The 23,789-nt window shown below is 39.9% G+C and overlaps 1 protein-coding gene across 4 annotated transcripts in view; it reads right to left on the bottom strand.

Moving 5' to 3' along the window:
• Yeats2 (YEATS domain containing 2) overlaps window positions 1-23,789 on the bottom strand; it is a 93,194-nt gene that overhangs the window by 42,600 nt on the left and 26,805 nt on the right. For all 4 annotated transcript variants that reach the window (XM_028770508.1, XM_028770507.1, XM_028770510.1 and 1 more), the window contains 6 exons: window positions 16,855-16,966; window positions 13,504-13,548; window positions 9,233-9,407; window positions 5,665-5,904; window positions 2,204-2,362; window positions 1,228-1,331 (listed from right to left, as the gene is read on the bottom strand). In XM_028770508.1, coding sequence (XP_028626341.1) covers window positions 1,228-1,331; window positions 2,204-2,362; window positions 5,665-5,904; window positions 9,233-9,407; window positions 13,504-13,548; window positions 16,855-16,966 — 835 coding nt within the window. The remainder of the gene's footprint in view (window positions 1-1,227; window positions 1,332-2,203; window positions 2,363-5,664; window positions 5,905-9,232; window positions 9,408-13,503; window positions 13,549-16,854; window positions 16,967-23,789) is intronic.

The raw sequence follows: 23,789 nt of genomic DNA, 5'->3' as shown, positions 1-23,789 counted from the left end.
CAGAAAGGTCTTGAGTTCCAGCCTAGACTACACAGTGAAAGCTTACCACAAAGCAAGCAAACAAACAAACAAACAAATTAAAACCGAGGTGGGAATAGAAAATGGAAAGCAACTGACGACTGTCTCTACTACAAAAGACAAGTCCAAATCTCAGAGATAGTGTGCTGTAATTGAACTTTAAAGGAAAGAATTAAAGACTACTACTTATCTACTCAATAAAATGTCATCAACAGATATTAAAAAATGGTAGAGGTGTGACTTTCAAGGGAGTTACTACCAAAAACCCCTCGTTTTGATCAGAGAACTACGATCGCTGTCAACTAAGTAAGAGGAAGGCTGAATGCCGGGCTGGGTACTCACTAAGACGTTTCCATTCTCAGATCCACACACACAGGAATCTACATCTGAAAGGCTTCCAGTTAAGACAGCCATCTTGAGTAAACATGAGCTAATCAGGGAAGTGTTTTTGCCAAATACTGAGCAGATTTTCATGAGTATGTGAAGAAGTCAGATCATTGTATGGAGAGGTCATATTCTGAACTATTCTCTACTTTGAAGAGATTAAGAATTACTTTTAAGTTAATTAACTAACTAAGGTTTATGTGTGCACCGGCAGAAAGCATGCTGCCAGACAAACATTTCTAGAGAATGTGCATGTGTCTGTGTGAGTCTGTACATGTGTGTGCAGTGCCTACAAAGCCTACAAGTGGCATTAGATCCTTTGAAGCTGCAGTTTCTGGTAGCTGTGAGCTGCTATGTAGCCTTTGGGACCTGAACTCAGGGCCTTTGTAAGAGCAGCAGGCACTCTGAACATCTGAACCATTTCTCCAGCTTCTAATGGAGTATTTTTAATAAAGCTGTACCCTCTTCAAAACTAAGTAAGGCTGCCTCTTCCCCATACCGAGCTTGCAAATTAATACTGGCTAATCACTTGAAAGATGTGCTGAACAGGGCAGTGGTGGCGCATGCCTTTAATCCCAGCACTTGGGAGGCAGAGGCAGGTGGATTTCTGAGTTCGAGGCTAGCCTGGTCTGCAGAGTGAGTTCCAGGACAGCCAGGGCTATACAGAGAAACGCTGTCTCGGGGGCGGGGGGAAGAAGATGTGCTGAGAACTGTCTTTTATACCAGGAAGAAAGTGAGTAAGGAAATGATCTTCAAGATCAAATGCTGTCGTTGGGTAGCACCTCTGATAAGCCTGCACACTGTAATAAAGCAGGTAGAGTTTACCTTCACAGTAGATGTTAAGAAACTACTTCCATGAATTTTAGGAATCGGGGACCCTGTTCCTTGGGAAGCCTGAGAGGCCACTGGAAGCTTGCTTGTAGGACTTCCTGATAAGCAAGACAGATATAAAAATTATGTATCAACAAAATAAAGTTTACAAGACATAATTTTAAATCATTTTCCCCCTTCTTTGTTTCCAATTATTTACTGTTCATTTCTAAGGTTTGAAAATTCAAAAGACGCACGCACGCACCTGTTTCCAAATGCTGCCTATGTTATCCCACAGCCATACAATGGCTTTCAAGGTAAAATAAAAATAACTTAATTATCAATAGTAAATAATAAATTGAGATCTAAAGAGATATTTCATACCTTATTTCACCTACCAACTTGCCTCTTCAGAGTTGTGGCTGATTCCTAAAATATGTAGCCACAAAGACAGCTCAGCATACCTAAATATGCTAGAAGCAGTACTTTTCAAGTGATTTCTACATGTAAACCACTCTAAAACTGCTAAGCTTAAAAACAAAACACCTATGTGGAAGCCCACTATATACAGTAATGTGTGAAGTGGGAAACAGCCTCATTACTTTAAAATCATTCACTTCATTTCATTTCTCTTTTGACTATTTCTCTTAACAAGGGAAGATTATACCTTAGGAACCTGTATATAAACATGGGTTAAATGAAAGAAATGGATACAATGTTAGTAAAAGAATATTAAAAACCAAGATCAAAACCAGAAACCCTGACATGGGCACCATACAGCTGTGCTGAACTACAGGGATGGTGTGGGGACTGCAGACAGGATTCTAAATCCTAAACACTCAACTTTCACCCACAGTAAATCTTCCTTAAGAAACAGTATGGGGTTCCATTTATATACACTTACTTATTATAGATGGAGGGTTCATGATAGGATCTTATCATTAATAAAAGACCAAATTCTTTAGATGACATGAATAATGCTTATCCATACCTGTACTTGGAGTGGAGGCTCCAATGCCCTGCCCAGGCTTATCTACAATAACATGAGGGTTGCTGACACCAGAACTGGCAGTGCCTTGCTTCAAATTAACTGGAGTGGAAGTTGGTGTTCGAGGCAATGGTGATGGACTTGGAGTTGATATTGGAGAACCTTTGTTAATTAAAGAAAGGAGAGAAACAAAATAAACACAGAATTTACGTAGGAAGATCCAAAGGCAAAGGTAATTAATGAGAAGAGAGAACAGGCCCAGCACTTCAGACACTGAGCAGGGGCTATACCAGTGTAGCTGACAGGTAGTCCAGTCTTACACTGTGCATTTGGATAACCAGGATCATTTCTTGACCAGGATCATCAAATTGAGCAACTGACTAGAAACAGATTCTGGGGCTGGAATGATAGCTCTGCAGTTAAGAGTACTTGACTTGTTGCTCATCTTTAGGATTTAGGTGTTCAATTTCCAGCACCCACATGGCAGCTCACAATTGTCTGTAGCTTCAGTTCCAGGGGATCTAAAGCCTTCTTCTGGTCTCTATGGGCACCGTTTATATGGGGTTCCTAGACATACATACAGGCAAAACACTCCTACACATAAAAATTTAAAAGGAAAAAGTTAAAAAAAAAAAAGAAACCTTTTTTTTTTTTTTTTTTTTTTTGGTTTTTTGAGACAGGGTTTCTCTGTGTAGCCCTGGCTGTCCTGGAACTCACTCTGTAGACCAGGCTGGCCTCGAACTCAGAAATCCGCCTGCCTCTGCCTCCCAAGTGCTGGGATTAAAGGCGCGCGCCATCACCGCCCGGCAAAAGAAACAATTCTAAGGCTAGTTGAGGTAGCAAATGCCTTGATCCCAGCACTCAGGAGGCAAAGGCAGGCAATCTAGTTGCCTTTAAAGCTAGCTTGCTCTACATATCGAGTCCTAGGCCAGCAGAGATACGCAATGAGACTATCTCTATATATATATTCTCTAGGCCCACTCTTAACCCTACTGAGAGTAAGCCTACACTTCTAACAAGATCCCCTGGCATGTACATTAGAAGTCTAAAAGTAGGCCAGGTGTGGTAACATACGCTTTTAATCCCAGCACTCAGGACTCCGAAGGATTTCTGTGAGCTGGAGGAAAGGAATCTTTGCATTCTCTTTTGCTGTCACTGACCAAAAGTCAGCTCAGATTGGAATTCTCTACTTTTTTCTGTTTTAGTCTTCCATTGTCTCTGACTGTTGTATGACTTTGATCTGTCCCTGTGTGTCTGTCCCTAAAACAGGCTCTTTCCTCTCTTTTATTGAACAGCACAGAATGTATCACAGGGAAAGAAATGAAGCATACTTATATAAATCTTTAAGCTTTGTAAGGGATGAAGTCACCAACTCCAAATGATCCCAACTGACTGAGATAACAAGCAAGACTCAGATCTTTTGTTTGGCATTTATGGTGAATATTCATTGTATGCTTTTAATCAGTATTTTGTTTTTGGTAAATGATCATAACAACATTCACACAAACAATACACTTACAACCACGCATGTACTGGGTCAGAGACATGAAGAACACATAATTTAAGATTACAGTTACATGCAGGTGGTGGTGGCACACATCTTTAAAATCAGCTCTTGGGAGGCAGAGGCAGACCAGATCTCTGTTGAGTTTGAGACCAGGCTGGTCTACAGAGCAAGTTCCAGGACAGCTAGGGCTACAGCTACATAGAGAAATCCTGTCTTGAAAAAAAAAAAACAAATAAATAAATAAATAAGTAAATGAGCTTAGGCTGTGAAATCTCACCAACAGGGCTACGTAAACAACATCAGTGGGAAGACCTGTCAGGGCCTCACCCTAAATGAAGAGCTATAGGCAAGTAAAACTGCCAAAAAAGTGCTTCCCCAGGCATGAGCACCCTAAATTTCTACCCAATCTCATGTGATGAATCCAAAACACACACACACAAGCAACGCTAAAGACTCAATAGTTTACACTTAATATAATCACATATATACACACACACAGACACACAACTTATGCACACAACAATTAAAAAATAAAAGGGCATGAACACATGGGAAGGGCTGGAGGGATAAGGAATAAGGTAAACATATTTTTATATTAAAAAAAACCCAAAAAGCAGTGTTTTATATTCACAATTTAGAACTACTGCATTTTGGTATGATAAATCTCTTAATACCGCAGGCTGGTATTTATAATACTGATAATACTGAATATTCAAAGAAAATCAGTTAAGTAAATAGCTAGATTGAGGAATTCTATTTCTGATTTGGAATATATTTAGAACAGGAAAATGTGAAATTTACTTACAATAGACAGAAATCTCTATCAAGACTATGTATGTCATAGGCAGAATCCCAAGCAATATTCACAAACTCTACTCATGTACAGCTACACACTTAATTACCTACCCCACCCCATTAAAGTTGTCCTCTGTAAATTTCTCTAAGCCTCAAATCAATTTATACGTTCAATCTCCTCCACTTCTAAAACAGGAAGGTTCAAATTTCTTAGCAGATTAAATTACAGGATTATTACCCTCTGTTGACTGTAAAGATTTGTATCATACTTTTGCTTAGCTATCCATGGACAGCAATAAATATTTCCATTTTCCTTCTTTTAAGATTTATACAGAGGGGCTGGAGACATAGCTCAGCAATTAAGAACACTGGTGGCTCTTACAGAAGACGCAGTTCCCAGCACCTATATGGTGGTTCACAATGACCTGCAACTTCAATTCCCAGGGAATAAATATCTTCTCCTGGCCTCTACAGGCATACACTTGATACACCAACATACAAGCAGCTAAAACATTCATACATATGAAATAAAATTATTAAGTGATCCCCCTGCTTAGACAACTGCCCCTTCCTGTCTTTCCTGAAGTACAGCCAACATAAGTATGTTCCCATTAGTTCTTTGGTTAACATGAATGTGAAATTGTCACAAGACAATGGCACTCAGCAAAAAGGAAGTTTCAGAATGACTGATCATAAGATCAACAATTTTCTAGCAATGGTTAGAGAAAAATAAAAGGCAATTCAATTCCACACCAACTCAACCCTTAGAAGGAAGTCAAAGACCTCTGTTTCTCTTCAAACTCAACTTTAATCTTAAAATATAGCAGAACAACAACTGGAATGAATACCTTGAGCCTCATTTCTTCACCCTATTCAGAAATTCTTTCCACATAAATGACTTGTGCTTTTCTTTGAGTCAGCTTTGCCTACCAACAGTGGTTAGCTGTCCTTTGATACACATGGCACTGTAGAAGCATCTGTCTGAACTGGGTATGGTGGCTCTCACCTGTAATCTCAGCATTTGCAAGGCTGAGTAAGCAGGAACACCCTGAGTTCCTGGCCAGCCTGTGCTACACGGTAATTTCCAGGCCAGTTTGATAGTCTGATATTTCCCCACCTAGTCAGTGCCACCCACATTATCTCCAGCACATGCTCTGCATACCTGAGACGATCTTACAGCTCATGGTGATGGGCTGAAAGGACTTGCCAGGTGACTCAGGATTAGGCATTTGACTTTGTGGCACAATTTTACAGCTCGATGCGATGGGCTGGAAGGCAGAATTGCCATGTGAACTGAAGGTGACCTTCTGTGCTGATGTCACTTTAGTGGGTGTTCTTTCCAACGAAGATGGTAAAGAATAAAATGTACTGTGTCTCTCAGCTTCAGCGCTGTCTGGGAATCCTGTTTGAAATGTAATGACAGATGATAAAATCAATTACTCTGAAGCACTTTCCAGCTATGGGAAATAAACAAAACTGTTACCACATTATTTAATATTAGTTCAAAACCTATTTAAAACAATTACCAGCATAAAATAATCTCTCTATTATATTACCCCTTGGATATTTTTGATAGAAAATAAACCCTGTGCTCAGACTCTTAACTTAGGTAAAACAATCAGGGATGTGATAGTTGACCTTTGTTTGTCAGCCTAAGGTCACTAAGACACACCTGTGTATCTGAGGGAATTTCCAGAGAAGTTTAACTGAAGAGAGATGCCCCACTCTGAATGTGAGTAGGAGCATTCCCCTGGTCGGTGACAAGTCATTAATAAGAGCTCCAGGAACACCATGGACCAACAGGGAGCTTACTGTCGTGATGAACTTGAACATGTGCTTCATAGGCCTTTGGGACCTGAGTTTAGGAGGAATGAGAAAGAGCTTGGATCTGCGGCTAGGAAAGCCCTAGGATGCTGTGATCAGAGTCTAACATAAAGACTGTTCTAGGGACTATAGAGGACCAGATTGCTGACAGGCATAAAGACTGTGTTCATGGGGCTTAAGAGGGGACTAAGGACTCTACTGAGAACTGGATTAGAAGCTGTTTTGTGTTGTGCTCCTGTAAGCAAACACACACACCAAAACTAAAACAAACCACTACCAACACTGGCTGCTTTCTATCCCCAGCCCTGGTAATTTGAGTGAGGTTAGATTTAAACTCTACACTAAGTTGACTGCAGAGGAAAGAGTAAGGTAGTGCAATACTCAGGCTGTCCCGAATGATCATTCACTGTGTGTACTGAGGTTCACAATGAGAACTCAAAGACAGAAAGTGTGCGTTTGGCGAGTTAAGGTGCATGAACTCAGGGTAAAGAGAACAGGTGCTCTCAAGCCATGTGAAGGAGGGTAACACCATGAAGGAATAACATCATACTTGCACCCAGATGACAGGAATATGACCTAGAATATGGGACTCCACCCATGGAGGGATAAAAGAAGCAAACTCACTGCAAAACCTGAAAAGACAACGCTTGTAGAAACCTGTTCAAGGCCACACAGGCTGCTGCAGCTATGGTCCAATGGTGTCAGGCTATATCTCAAACTGGCAGCAAAACCATGTAGTGTCCACATGGTGCTGATTTTAAAGCATGCAAATTTTAAAAAGTACAGGAGATGGAAACAGGACATAGGACATGGACAAGAAAGACTCAAGGTTGTTGGAGCCCAGATGACAGACATGGAACTATAGGATTTGGTTCAGTATTTCTTTGCGAGGCCTTTATTCCCTCCGTTTGGAATGAGAGTGTTCACTCTGTACCACTGACCACTGTATACTAGAAGTATATAGAACTTCTTTTTTGATTATACAAGGTCCAGTTAAGAGACTGCCTTGAGGCTTAGGAGGAGACTTTGAATTTGGGCTTTTGAGCAATGTTACAACTGTTAAAGCTTCGGAGATTAATGAGGCTAAAGAGATGCCTCAATGGTTAAGAGCATTTGCTACTCTCGCAGAGGACCAAACTTTGGGTCAATACCCACACTGGGCAGCTCACAACTGTTGGTAACTCCAGCTTCAAGGGATTTGACACTCTTCTGGCCTCAGTGGGCTCCTGCACACATTTAGTGCACACAAGCGATATACATACATCAAAATAAAACTAAAAACTCACAGCACTCGGGAGGCAGAGGAAGGCAGATCCTGTGAGTTCCAGGCCAGCCTGGTTGACTAAGAAAGTTCCAGGACAGCCAGAGCTGCACAAAGAAACCATGTCATAAAAACCCAAAATGAATTACTAAAAGAAAAAAAATACTTTGGGGACTCTTGAGAACTCGTGCATTTTTACTCTGAGATGAATATAAGCCTTTGAGGGATATATGGTAAGGGTTCAAAAATCTAGAGACGGCTCAGCAGTTAAGCGCACTTGTTCTCTTCACAACCCAGAGACAGCACCCAGCACTCACATCAGGTTCACAAACATCTGTAACTTCAGTTCCAGGGGGTCCGATACACTCTTCTGACCCCCATGGGAACCAAGCATACAGATGGTGCACATACATACATAGAACCAAACCACTCACATACATAAAATAAAATAAAATAAAATAAAATAAAATAAAATAAAATAAAATAAAATAATCTAAAATCAATGCATTTGTAAGTCAGGGTGACAGAGAGTAGACTTCTGATTGTTAGATTCTCATTGTCAACTTGACTAGTTTGGAGTCACTAGGATAAGTTCCTCTGAGGGAGTCTTTGAAGGAATTTTCAGACAGGTGTGTGTGTGTGTGTGTGTGTGTGTGTGTGTGTGTGTGTGTGTGAGTGTGTGTGTACATGCATGTGGTTGATGCAAGTACCTTCTTCAGTTGCTCTCACTGAACATGGAGTCACCAATTTGGCTGCACTGGCTGGCCAGTGAGCTCTAAGAGCCTACCTGTCTCTGGACCCCAGTGAAGGGTTACAGAGATATACTGCCTTACCTAGTCTTAATATTGACTGGGCATCTGAATTCAGGTTCTCATGCTTGCATGCAAAGCCCATTATAGCTGAGCCAGCTTCTCTACCCTCCTCAGGTTTATCTGAGCAGGTTACTCCTCCCAGGTATACCTGGGAATCAACTGCTTATATATAAAAACTTAAATAAACATTAATACATTTATATTCTTATTGAATGATAAAATATCATAAAATATGATAAAATGTTGATATTGAATGTTTTTTTTTTTTTTACAGAAGATTAAATATGTAACATTAAAGTCTCCTGTTCACACAATCATAACCTGAATCAGAAAGTTTTCAGCAGAGGATAAAAATGTAGGGGCTGGAGATGGCTTTGTTTTAAGAATACTTACTGGTTCACTGCCCCAGGAGGTTGCAACCCAGAAGCTGAGAGCCACTTAGAGGACCTGGGATTGATTCTCAGCCTCCACAAGATGGCTCACAACCATCTGGAACTCCAGCTCTAGGGGATCTGATGTCCTCTGGCTTCTGAGAGCACAGGGTGTGCATGTAGTGAACAGACATACAAACATCCAAAGCACTCATGGACATTAAACAAAATAAAATGTTTAAAAAGGATAAAAATTCAATGATTATTATAACCTTTCACCCTTCTAAAATATAGAAATTCAGCGTGTAAGTTTAGCTATTTTCATAGTAGAAGTGTATGCTAGAGGCAGCATGCCTATTTATGAAAACAAGTTTCCATTTATTCCGCGCAGCTGGAAGCAGAAGTCAGATATTCACACATGAGAATGCCCAGAGAGTGATCCTCTCAACATAGACCAGTTACCTTCTCCCACAGGGGCGGCAGATGCGGGCTCAGGGGACCGGGGCACTGGTGAAGCTTTCACTGGGGCTGGAATCGTCAGGGATGGAGGAGGGGCATCAGATACGTCTGATTCAGATGACTGAGGATAAACGTAGTCTTCACCAAGCGAATGCCGATGAAGCTCAACATCCACTACCTACACAGTTGCGGAACAAGTAGGCTCGTGAGTCCACAATCAGTGTGACAGAGGTCAAGCTCCGTCCTGAAAACAAGTGATTCTAACCACATTCCAACAGGCAACTGCAATGTACAGAAGGAGATTTTCATCATTCTACTTTAATGCATGGACACCTCGGTGGAGTCTCTGTCTTTCCATTTACTGCTCCTACTGCTTACAACACTGTTCCCCTGTGGCCACCTTCCTACCAGGACATGTCCAGCGTCACTTCTCAGGAAGACTTTCCCCAGCCACTGTGACTTAATATAAGCTCCCCATTCACCAGCCGCTCTTCTTCAGCACGCTTATTTGTAATTGAAATTGAAACTGTCTTATTTGCTTTTGTGTTTATTGTCTGTGCTGGTTACTTTCTGTTAACTTAATACAAGCTGGGGTCATCTGGGAAGAAAGAACCTCAACTGGGAAAATGCCTCCATCAGGGTAAACCTGTGGAGCACCTTTAATACTCGATGACAGAGGGCTCAGCCTACTATGGGCAGTGCTACTCCTGGGCTTGTAGTTCTGAGTTATATAAGAAAACAGGCTGAGTACACCATGAAGGACAAATTAGGAAGCAGTATACCACCATGGTTCCTGATTCCAAGTTTTTCTTGAGCTTCTGTCCTGACATTCCTCAGTGATGAGCTGTGACAGTGGCTCTCAACCTGTGATGGTGACCCCCTAGGGTGACTCAAATGACCCTTTCACGGGGGTTGCCTAAGCCATCTGAATAGCAGATATTTATGTTATGAGTCACAACAGTAGCAAAAGCAGAGGTACAAAGTAGCAATGAAAATAACTGTATGGTTGGTGACCACCACAACATGAGGGACTACATTAAAGGGTCGCAGCGTTAGGAAGGCTGAGAACCACTGAATTATGACTTAGGAGCTGTTAGATGAAATAAGTCCTTTCTCTCCAAGATGCTCTGGTCATGGCCTTTAGCATAGCAAAGAGACTGAGTCACTATCCTTCTGCTCAAAACCATCTAGAATAACTCCTTAAGAATAGAAATTATCTTAGTTATGTCTTTAGTCCTAGTATCCGACCAGTGAAAGCATACTGAAGGTACTTAATATCTTCTAGTATCATAAAGTTCACTGCTATAAACTGAAGATTTAGCTAGCTGGTTATGATGACTGCAGATATACAATAAGTACAAAAGCACGAGGGTAGAGAATAAAACTGGAAGCCTTGTATTTTCTGAGTTCCAAAGCTTATTACAAAGCATGAGTTATTAAACAGTATTTGAAACAATAAAACAGACAACTAGACCAATGGAATTAATTACAGGTATGCCAAGTTATCTTTAACCGAAGTGTCAATCACTCTGAAATAAAAAAGCCAGTCTTTTCAGTAAATGGAGCTAGGAAAACTGTGTATCCACATATAAACGAAGTTGGAACTTAAACAGTATAACAAAGTTAACCAAGTGCCTACACGTAAGAGCTCAAAATGAACCAAGGAGATAGCTCAGGGTAAAGGTCTTGCCACCAAGGCTGATGACCTGAGTCCCATCCTCCAAACCTAGAGTGGAAGGAGAGAATCAACTCCCAGAAGTGGTCCTCTGACTGCCACACAAGCCCTGAGCTAAAACAAGTTCTCAGAAGAAAATACAGAGGACGCCTTGACCCTCACTCACCATTCAGTTCTTGGCCAGTAAAAGAACAGGCAAAAATCCCACAACCTAGCATGAGAGAGACTCTGATTTGAAGGCTGGAGAAATGGCTCAGCAGATAAAAGCACTGATTATTCTTCCAGAAGACCTGGGTTCAATTCCTGTCATCCACATAGCAGCTCACAACCATCTGTAACTCCAGCCCTAAGGCAATACCTTTTTCTGACCTCCTCAGGCACTGGGTATGAAAGTGGTACACATGGACATATACAGACAAAATACTCATAAATATAATAAATCCTTTTGAAAAATTAAAACAAAAAGTGTTTTTTTTTCCCTTTAATTTCTTTTCTAACTTTATTTAGTTGTGTGCATGTGGAAGCCCGAGGACAATCTGCAAATACTAGTTCTCTCCTAGCCCCACATGTATTCTAGAGACCCAATTCAGATCATCAAGGTTAGTGGCCAGCATTTTTAACCTACTAAGCTATCTGACAGTCTATTAAAATGGGACATTTTCACGTATATGTAAACACACATATTCATGTATGTACACATAAGTTGCTCTGGTCATGGCCTTTAACATAACAATGGAAAAGAGACTGAATCATTATCCTAGGCAAAGGATTTGAACAGACATTTCCTGTAAGAAAATACTATCAATAAGCCCATAAAAATAATGCTTGATATCGCTAGTAATTTTAAAATGCCAACCACTTTACAACTATAATAGTGACTACCTGAAACTTAAAACCAGAAAAACAACAAGTACTAATAAAGATGTGGACAATCTAGACTCCATACTTGTGGTTGCAATATAAAATTCCATAAAAGATGCCATAGAAAATACTATGGTGTTTATTCAAAATACTGAAAATAGCATTATCGTAAGATGCAATTTCACTTCTGGGTATATGCCTAAATGAACTGAAAACAGAAACCAAAATGTTATGTGTAAGCCCCTATTCACAGCAACCATTATTACAACAGCCAAAAAGCAGATTCCATCCAAGTGTTCATGAACACATGAAAAACAAGCAACATGTGCACATACAGACAGCATATTTAGTCTTAAAAAGGAGGGATGGCAGGAGATGGCGCACTGGCTAGGCATCTGACTGCTCTTGCAGACCACTGGGGTTGATCACCAGCTCTCGCATGTTAGTTAACAACTGCAAGTAGACTAGCTGCAAGGGATCGGATGCCGTCTTCACACATGTGGCACACACGCATGAAGGTAAAGTACATATAAACACAAAATTAAAAAGCTTAAGGGGCTGGAAAGATAGCTCAGTGGTTAAGAACAGGACCCGAATTCAATTCCCAGGAATTCATCAGGTGGCTCACAACCACTTATAACTCCAGCTCCAGGGGACTGAATCTTCTGGCCTCTGTGGGAACCCATACACACATAGCACATATTCAGATACACACATATACAAGATTAAAAGTAAAGTAAGCCTTAAAAAAAAAGCACTTGCTTGGGAGGCAGAGGCAGGCGGATTTCCGAGTTCGAGGCCAGCCTGATCTACAGAGTGAGTTCCAGGACAGCCAGGGCTTCACAGAGAAACCCTGTCTCCAAAAACCAAAAACCAAAAACCAAAAAAAAAAAAAAAAAAAAAAAAAGCAAGCACTTGTTCTTTTTCGAAGGACCTTTGTTCAGGTCCCAGCATGCACATGGTAGCTCACAAGTATCTCTAATTTTAGCTCCAGCGGATCCAACACCCTCAATCTGGCTCCCAAGGACAACTAGACACACATGTCCTTGAGACATATATATGCACACAGGTAGAATGCTCATACAAATAAAACGTATAAAGGTAAATCTTAAAAAGGGGGGATGGACTCTAATGTCTCCTACAACATAGACCAACTCTGAAGATACTGCATACCATGCAGTAAGGCAGTTAAAGGAAGCCAAACGCTCTGTCCAATCATGGAAAGGAGGCAAGTCATACAGACAAAAGGGAAAGTAGTGGGGAACTTAGGAAGTATGGACTTGTAAGATGAAAACAGCTCAGGAGATGGCTGACATCACTGAACATACTTCATGTCACTGACTTACATGTTGGAAATGGATCAGATCCTAAAATTGTTGTCATATTTTAAACCACAACTAGAAAAAAAAAAAAAAAAGAAAGAAAAGGAAAGAAAAGAAAACATACTGGATTGGGTGGAGGAGAAAAATCAACTCAAGAAAACCAAACCAAACAAAAACACCCAATAGTCATCTGGTTGTTGTTAAATAAAAATAATAATCAGCTGGGGTAGTTACAAATCCCAGCACTCAAGAGGCTGAGGTAGGACGTTTGGATTTGAGGTGACCTAGGCTATGGGGTGTGACCCTATATTACACATGTGAACTGAGCACAGCATGCACACACACACACCCCCGCCCCCACACACTCCCATGAGCACAACACCTTCCCCCATACAGGGCTGAGCAATGGTACCTACCGTCTCTGCACCCAGGGTCTGTAGGCCAGTGTAGGTTCTATCCAGCTATTCAAAGATAAAGGGGAAACATTAGACTTCACTCTGATCATGAAACTGAGCACCTAATACCAGTTCACTGCAAGCTGATCCTCAATACTCTGGGGGAAATTTGAGTAAAGCCGAAAAGTAATCATAAAGTTATAAATTGTACACTTTAAAAGTCCATTCTAAAGGCAATCCAAAAATGAGGCTTCACATAGGTTTTCTGCAGCCTTAAATATAAAGAAAAAACCAGTCAAGACTGCTTCACTAAGCCACATCAGGTCGATTCGTACAGTACTAGGCGGCACTGAGATGAGCTGATAAAGCTGTGTAAAAATATTTCAAATGGCAGGCTACAGAAATACACATGCAATGCTAAGACGCAACTGCTCATAGTGTGTAGTTACACAGCAAGACGGAAAAATTATGAATCAAAATTTAAAAGGAAGAGCCAACATTAAATACTTGAAATACATTAGCACCACAGATTTATTTTTAAAGCAAGAAATATAAACTGAGGGAAGGAAACTAACAAGAGTTTACAATTACATTTAAATTCTTACTATTGCAGCATTTCAACTTATATCCCATGCTAAAAAAAAATAATTTTGATACCTTATCAGTAGAAACAATGTACAGTAAGACTAAAAGGAAAAACAGTAAGTAGGGCAAAAAAATAAAAATACACAAGACTAAGTGAGTCTGGGTAGAGCAGTAAGCATGGGTTCTAAGAGTCTAAGACTGCAACACAGGGAAGCTGTGCAGTAGCTCATACAGGAAGGCCATTCAGTCCGCCATACTTTGGTGCTCTGAAGATTAAAAGCAGTAACACAAGTAATGGTGGTGACAGATTTCAGATGTGGCTTCAGGGGGACACAGAGAAAGAAGTTTATTAGAAGAGTTACCAATGCCAAGGACAGAGAGAGAGCGGTATGGCTGCTTGTTATGGCTGCTCAAGCCCACACAATGACAGACAGCACAGGGCCTATATGATGACAGCCTCTTCTTGTATCTTCCTGAGAATGGAGGCAGCTTCACAGCACAAGCCTGTAACCAGGTTCTCTGATTCCAGGATGGGAGGCAGGGAGGTGGGACAGGGACACGATGTACAGTCACTAATACCTGCTTTGGAGTGGGTACTTTTCCAGGTGAGAGATCCTGGCATTTTTCCAGCTAGAGTTAGTGTTTAGTAGGGTGCATATGGGTATCTGTGGCAGGGGAAGGGTACTGCAGGTTCTGTGGCCTGAGCAGTGAGTCTGCGTTGTCTGGATCCTGAGATCTAAAGGTTTACCATTTAAGCTCTTAGCCAAGACGACAGCTGCTCAAAAGACAGGGGCAGCTGTGGGTTATATCCACGCTTCTATCTAGCCTCTAAAGATAGAAATAAATATCTCTATAACCTGTCTAGTCTCCATGGGCACCTACGCAGACAGAGTTAAAAATAGTAAATTCTTTTAAAAATGTACTTTACTATAATTTTAAAATACTGTCTTATAAGACTAGGTGTGGTGGTACAAACCTTTAATGCCAGTAGTAGGTAGTGGTAGACAGATCTCTTCTCTCTGAGTTATAGGCCAGTTTGATCTACATAGTGAGAACCTATCTCAAACATGAACATACCAAACAACCAAAAAACTGTGTCTCAAATAATCTTCCACTGAGAACCAGAAAAAAAAACATAACAAGTAAGAACTCTGTAAATATGCCCCTTAGTTGATGAATTAGGGCTAGGTCCACTGCCAAATAAAATGGTATGCAGTGAACAAAGGAAAGCAATAACTGGGGCTGGAGAACTGGCTCAATGGTTAAGAGTACTGAGCTATTATTGTAGAAACTTGGCTTCTGTTCCCCACACCCACATGGCAGCTTGCAACTCTCTGTAATTCCACTTTCAGGAGATCTGATGCCCTTTACTGGTCTCTGTGGCCACTAGGCAAGCATGCTGTACACATACATACATGCAGACAAAACACTCATATGTAAGAAATAAAATTATGTTTGTTTTTAAAAACCAAAAACTATTCAAGACCTTTCCTGCAAGAAATGGTAAGGGGCAGCACCTGCCCTTCTGATCAAAGCCCCCCTCAAGCTTTAAAGCTGCGTTCCATTCCTCCCTAATCCCATGAAAACGTAAGCTGGAGAAACAGACAGTGCTTGCTGTCTATCATCAACAGAAGAAAAATCCCAATGTCTAGGACCGAAATAGAGACATTTGTACAACAAAGGTAATTCAGATACATTCAACTTTATTTAGTTCAATTTTGGGGAGCTCAAATGATAACCACAAAAGAAGGGTGACCTGGGAAAAGCACACTGCTGGATTAAATCACATATAAATGACACAACTTATTGCCTCTACTACAAAGAATCCAAGAAGAACTTTGAGAATGATGGTCTTCCAATGATAATATTTACATGTATTTATTATGTAATTGCAAAAAAAAATTAAAAATAAATACAAAACACAAAGCAAACAAAAAGGAGCAGAAAAACTGGCCGCAATATTATTATTTCAATTAATCCAACATTTTGGTATTGTTTTGGTTTTTTTTTAACCTTTAGAAAATCATGGATCACTTTTTTATACACGGTTCCGAGAATTTCTAATATATGCTAGTCAAGTGCTCTCTCACTCCTATGCTACATCAGAACTCTCAAAACTGTTTTATTTTATTTTTTTTATTAGTGCTGGGGATGGAATCTAGTGTCTTACTCATTGAACATAAGACTTGTACATGCTCAGACTCTTTTGCATGCAGTGCCAATGCTCTGCCTTCATATACTATAGCACTAATTATATATGCTATATATATATATAAATATGTTTAATAGATATGAATTATAACGGCTCTACAATAAACTTCATGGGTAGTAGGACCAATGAAGGATCTCGATTTAAACTATTACAAGTTTATGCATTGTTGCCCAAACATGTTCACTTACCTTAATTTTCATGTGTGTATTTTGTGTGATGCTTGTACGTGAAGTAGTAGGGACTGAACAACACAAAGTATTTACCTCACATACTAGAAAATTAATTTACTTAATCTTCTAGTAACAGGCTGAAGTAACAGGGTCTCGAGCAACATATTAATGGTTGTTTGATAAAGAATTGAATCTTTTCTTTACTTGGAGTTAGTTCACCTTTTTGAAGAGCATACAGTGTCAAGTAGCTGCCTCCCAGCTTTGAGGAGAAGACAGCTGCAGCAGTAAGCATCATATGCTCAAAGGACTATCCTGCTCCCACCATCTGAAGTCATGATCCTTGAGATCAAACAGGTAATGCAAACAGACACTGTGTTTCTAAGGAACAATGCCCTGCTACAGTACCTTCAGATTGTGTATGATATCTATCCGCTTGTTCTGGCTGTCCTTAAAGTGAACTTGCACTCTGACAGGAAACTCACCCCAGCCTCTTCTAGTCAGATGAAAGGGTGGCTCTCTAGGGAAAAGCAAAAATTTTACACATTCACCTGTGTTTATACTCTCATTCTAAAAGTTTTCCTAAGAGAAATTCACATCTTCCCAAAAACCAATTAGGTTTCTTCATGAGATGCTAAATCATGTTGAGTTACACACACACACACACACACACACACACACACACACACAGCTAATAAAATTGTAACTCAAATCTACATAAAACTTTTTATTACTAAATGGTTATGGGTAAGAGGTACAAACTGTATAATCCAAAGTCATTTCTTAAATAGAACTAGTGTGAAAATGTGACACTACAGTGTTAGAAACTGACTGACACCTGAGAGGCACAAGATGCAAGATGTACATCCCAAACCAAAATAAATCATAATCATGTTCGATATAAAAGTGGTAACTGAGTTGGTATTATCTGCTAAAAGGACTTCATAAAAAGAGGGCAAGCTGTTTACAGTATCATCTTCTCTACACAGGGGCTGAATCTTAGAGTGAAGAGTGTATATTTGAATGCTAAGGGACTAAAGACTATTCAGTCACGATATAATTTATGAGGAAAAAGAAGGGAAATGAATGAATGACAGGAAAAGTGTTACAAATCCATCTGGCACATGGAAGTTCATTATAATCTTTGCTTTTGTGTACATGTGAAATTTTCCATAATAAAAAAATTTAGAAATTTAATTGAGATTTTGAAGTATTTCAGGTTTGTAAATGGAAAACACCTATGAATCTCTGAGTCAGAATTACTGTAATTAGATGCTAAGATTGGGAGGGAAGGCATTCTGTGGCATAAGCTTTTGGAAAACTAAGACATGAATTGAGTTAAATCAAGAGTCTCAGAACACAACAGAACCTGAGAGGAGCCTAACAGACAAGAACTAACAAGTAGATCCAGAAACAAGCATCTGAGACAGAAGTCCTGAATTCAAGAGCAGCCTGGAAAGCAGAGAAAATAACCACAGTAAGTACAGTGAGATCAGTCTTCTACATCTGAGCCAGAGTGACTCCACTTTGTAGCAAGTTAGTATATACCTGCTCCATGTGCCAGACTACAACAAAGCCAGCCATCCCCCAGGCTCCATGTGTTTGCCAAGAACAGCAGAATCTCTAAGGACAAGAATGGAGTACATGTAGACAACTTTCTGAGTCTGGTTTTGTGTCTGCCTTACATTTGTTCTCTCCACCTCCATGGCTTTAAAACCAGAGGCACTACAGGCTTACATCCATTCTGTTGAAACTTATCAGTGACCAGGAAAAAAACCCAAGGCAGTGGCCAACCAGTCTTTCAGTTACTTGTATGATTCAGGCTGCACTACTCATTGAAGGTTTCAGCTGGGCATGGCTCATGTCAATGAAGCAGTGGGGAGGCCATGGCAGAGGAGTTCGATGCCAGCTAGGTCTATTTGCTTCATGAAAGCTGTAGATTTCGAGTCACAACGAATAAATAAATCATTCCTCTACATGGAAGGGCTTCAAAGAACTAAAACGCTTTTCCAAATTCTTCCTAGGATGAACACTTCTGATTCCCATGATTGTGACAGCGGCAAACATTCAGAGTTATTTCCTTAATACAAACACTGTTCTAAACCTTTTGGATCTACTAACTTGGCCAATGTTCACAACTTCATGAAGCACCATCCTCAGGCACAGTTCAACAGCATAATTAATCTGCAAGGTCACACAGTAAGCACGCAGTCAAACCTCGATTCAAACTCAAGCCCCAGGCTACAAAGGCCATGCTCTCACCACCGTGCTAGTTCAAGTGCCCATGGTGGCAGATCTCCTCACTAGCCAGTCCTACTCTGGATGCACAATACGTAAGCTACTGTCAGACTGGTGTCACACTAGCCCACTTTAGTCTCATATGCATTGAGCCTATGGATAGTCCATTAAACTCCCCAAATGAAGGGACCAGGCATTCATTTTTGCAATCTCCACAAAAAGCCTGGCGTCTAACACACTCAGTGACTCCCTTAACAAAGCTCACTCTCAGAGCTCTCAGGAAGCTGGACAGAGGTAGCCATGACAAGTGAGCCAAGTAAGAAAACTACGGCTTCCCCAGAAGAGACTCGTGCTCTTCATTCATCAGGTAATGTGATAAGAACTGCTGATCATGAGAAACACATCTGGGCTCTGACTAAAAGAATTTAACTGGTGTTCCTCAGCAGCTATATCAAATTACATCAAATCAGTGTAAATACAATTAATTCTGACACCAGGTACAAGCAAACTTTGAAGTCCTATAGAGAAGATTCTAAGTTACAACTAAAGCCAAGACATGGGCTAAGTTTATTGTCTTACTTTACACAGTACCAAGTCTGGAATGTTAAGTCTCATATTTTAAGAGGAATACAGCTCAGCTGGAGTATGTCAGGGACTATAGACTAGTAATAGGGAACACAATACACTTACATACATGACATCTGAAATAAAGACAACAGAATAGACTTAAGAGCCTCTTTCAAATATTTGAAATCTACTAGAAAAGAAGCATTATGATTATTTCTGGCACCAAGGCACAGACAGATTTTCTTTTCAGCAGTCAGAAACGCACCTGGAATCCCAGCACGTAGGAGGCTACGACAAGAGGACTGCCCACATGAGAGGCCAAAGTGCTCTACGTAGTAAGTTCCACAACAGACAGGGCTACATAGCAAGGCCCTGTCTCAATCCCTACCCCCTGAAAAAAGAACTCACAGAAATTTAAGCCTCTGCTCAGTATAATTTAAAGCTTACCAGCAAGCAGAGTTACCTCCTATGAAACTGACCACCTGACGATCTAAGTAAATCATTCTGCATCAAACATGCAATGGGTATTTACTAGTTCTAGGAACCATGTTAGACCTTGGGGATGCTACTATTAGTAAGAGATCACAAACGTCAAAAAGTGAAAAGCCAAGACTGGGTGTGGAGGCACTCCCTTAAGGCAGAGGCAGAGGGACAGAGGGATAAAGGCAGAGGCAGAGTTCTAGGCCAGTTATGGTTATGAAGTGAGTCTATTATCTCAAAAAAGACTTCAAAACCAAAAATCAGGGTCAGATGAGGCTCTGTGGGTAGAGTGCCTTTCAGCATACATGAAACTCTGGCCTTGATGACATGGACACCCCCCCCCCAAATACATGCATGCACATACTGCCTGTCATACCAGCAGTTGGGAGAGAGAAGCAAGAGTATCATAATACCACAGCTTAAAAACTAGAAAAGAAAGGAAGGAAGGAAGCTCAAAGTCTAATACGGGAGATACATGCAAATTATTTAGTATATTAAAAAACTTGCCTAAAAACAGAGTGCTCCAGCTATTTCACTTTTGAGAAAGGGACTCACTATGGATTTCTAGCTGTTCTAGAATCTACTACATATACCAGGCTGGCCTTGAACACGACCTGCCTCTGCATCTGAGTGCTGGGGTGAAAGATGTGCACCACACATCTGGCAGTTTCTGCAATTGTAAGTAGCAGAAGCATACAGTCAAGAAAACTATGATTCGAGCTTGACACTCAGGTTCATTCCTCAGGACCCACATGGAATGTCAAGTTTACATATGTATCTCTCTGTGCGTGTGCGTGTACATGTGTGTCTGTAGATCAGATGTCAACCTCTGGTGTATGCCTCAGGAGCCATTCAATATTTTAAAATGCTTTTTTAAAAGCTTGTATTTGTGCATGTCTGTAAAAGAAACAATTCAAAACATAAAGAAGGGCAGGCCTATAAAGACACAAGAAGCTTATAGAACACTAAATAGACTGAACCAGAAAACAAAGTCCCCTTGCCACATAATAGAGAAGACAATAGACATACAAAACAAAGAAAGAACATTAAAGGGAAAGGAGTAAGTAACATAAAAAATCACACCAATAGACACTCTAAAAGCCAGAAGGGCCTTGACAGATGTCCTACAGACTCTAAGAGACCAGATACCAGCCCAGACTAGTATATCCAGTAAAATTTTTAATCGCCCTAGATGGAGAAAAGATATTCTATGATAAAGTCAAATTCATAAGCAATATCTATCTATAGATCCAGCCCTGGAAAAAGTACGAGGAGGAAAATTCTAACCCATGGAAACATAAAAAATAATCTCACACCAACAACACCTGAAGAAGAAAACCACATGGAGCTCCCCACACCCCCTATACCCCTCACTCTCTCACCTGCACACAACCTGCCTGCCTACACTCTCACACACATACTAAGAAAAACAAAATAACAGGAATTAACAATCATTGGTCACTGATACTTCTCAATTATCAATGGACTCAATTCCCCAATACAAAGACACAGGCTAACAAAATGGATGTAGAAACAGGATTGATCCTTCTGCTGCATGCAAGAAACACACTTCAATATCAAAGAAAGGCATTAACTAAGAGTAAAGGGTTGGAAAAAGGTTTTCCAAGAAAATAGACCCAAGAAATAAGCTGATGTAGCCATTCCAATATCTAACAAAACAGACGTCAAAGTAAAATTAATCAAAAGAGACTGAAAGAATAGTTAGTACTCAACAAAGGAAAAATCCAACAAGATGATGTTTCAATTCTTAACATCTGTGCTCCAAATAGAGGAGCACCCATCTTTGCAAAAGAAACATTATTAAAGCTTAAATCATACATTGACCCTCACATTTTTATAGTGGGAGATTTTTGGTATCATACTCACCATGGAGAGGTCATCCAGTCAAAACTTAAATAGAAACAATGGAGCCAACAGACGTTTTAAACCAAATGGACAACATACATTTACAGAACATTTCACATTTCACCCAAAATTAAAAAAAAAAAAAAAAAAATGTGTCGTCTTCTCAGCACCTCATGGAACTTTCTCTAAAATTGACCACATACTCGGTCACAAAGCAAGCCTCAACAGTCACAAGAAAATTGAAATAACCCTCTGTATCCTATCAGACCACCATGGATTAAATGTGGATTTTAACAACAGAAAAACCAGAAATCTTACACAGTCATGGTAACTGAACGACTTATTCATGGAACTGAACAACCCTCTACTCAGTGACCACTGGTCAAAGAAGAAATAAAGGAAGAAATCAAAGACTTTCTAGAATTCAATGAAAATAAAGACAAAACATATCTAACCTTATGGGACACAATGAAAGTAGTGCTAAGAGGAAAGTTCATAGCACTAAGTGCCTACACTAAAAAAAAAAATTTGGAAAAAATCTTATAGTAGCAACTTCGCAGCATACTTGGAAAGGCCTAGAACAGAAAGAAATGAGCACATTCAAGAGGAAGACCAAACTCAGGACTGAGATCAATAAAATAGAAACAATTGTGAGCAATACAAAGAACCGATGAAACAAAGAGTTGGTTATTTGAGAAAAACTAACAAGATAGACAAACCTTTATCCAAACTAACTAAAAGGCAGAGAGAGAATATCTAAGTTAACAAAATCAAAAACAAAAATGGGTACATAATAACAGATTCTGAGGAAAACCAAAGAATCAGTAAGCCATACTCCAGAAACCTATACTCGACAAAATTGAAAAAAATCTAAAAGAGATGGATATTCTTGATAAATACCAACACAAAGTTATAGTAAGATCAGATAAACACTCTAAATAGACCTATAACACCTAAGGAAACAGAGAAGCAGCCATCAAAAGTCTGACTGTTGCCTATATGTGAGATATACTCTACTAGCTGGACTGCCTTTTCTGTACTCAGTGGGAGAGGTAGCACCTAGCCTCACAGACTTGAGGTGTCAGGGTGAGGGGGATACCCAGGGGGAGAGGAAATATTTAGGAGAAGGGAGGGGGAAAGAGGAAGGATTGTGGGAAAGGGTGACCGGGAAAGGGCAGTGAGTGGGATCTAAAGTGAGTAAGTTTAAAAAACAAAAATTCAGTGAGCGTTAGGATATGAAATATTTCCATTATAAATATATTTTTGCATTTCCTTAAAAAAAAAAAAAAGTTTCCCAACCAAACAAAGGCCAGGGCCAGGTTGTTTTAGCACAGACCTCTACCAGACTTTAAAAGAGCTAATGCCAATACACCTCAAATTGTTCCATAAAATAGAAATGGAAGGAACACTGCCAAGTTCATTTTATGAGGCACAGTCATCCTGATATCCAAATCACAAAAGGATTCAACAAAGAAGAGAATTATATACTAATTTCCATTACGAACATGGATATAATACCAAATTAAAATATTTGTAAGCCAAATCTAAGAACTCATAAAAAAGACCATCCACCATGATCAAGTAGGCTTCATCCCTGAGATTTTCAATATATGGAAATCAGTCAATGTAATGCACCATATAAACAAGCTGAAAGAAAAAAAAACACATGACCATCTATCTCTTTAGATGATGCAAAATCCTTTGACAAAAATCCAACAACATTTCATGATAAAAGTGTTGGAGAGATTAGGGACAACAAGGGACACAGACAAACATAATAAGGCAATATGCCAACATCAACAAGGCAGTAAGGCAACATCAAATTAAATGGAGAAAAATTCAAAGCAATTCCATTATAATCAGGAACAAAACAAGGCTGTCCACTCTCTCCATAGCTATTCAATACAGTGCTTGAAGTTCTAGCTAAAGCAATATAACTAAGGGAGATCAAGAGGATACAAACCAGAAAATAAGTCAAAGTATCGTATCTTTATTCCCAGATGATATGATAGTACATAAGCCAGCCCAAAATTTCTATCAGAGAATTCCTACAGCTGATAAACACCTTCAGCAACGAGCCTAGGTATAAAATTAACCAAAAGAGGGGGACGGGAGAGAAAAACAGACTGAAAAATAAATTGGGAAAACAACACCCTTCACAATAGCCATGGATGATATAACATATCATGGGA

This window comes from Grammomys surdaster, unplaced genomic scaffold, assembly GCF_004785775.1.
Source record: "Grammomys surdaster isolate TR1022 unplaced genomic scaffold, NIH_TR_1.0 202, whole genome shotgun sequence".
Taxonomy (NCBI): Eukaryota; Metazoa; Chordata; class Mammalia; order Rodentia; family Muridae; genus Grammomys; species Grammomys surdaster.
This window is presented reverse-complemented; position numbering and strand designations above follow the sequence as displayed.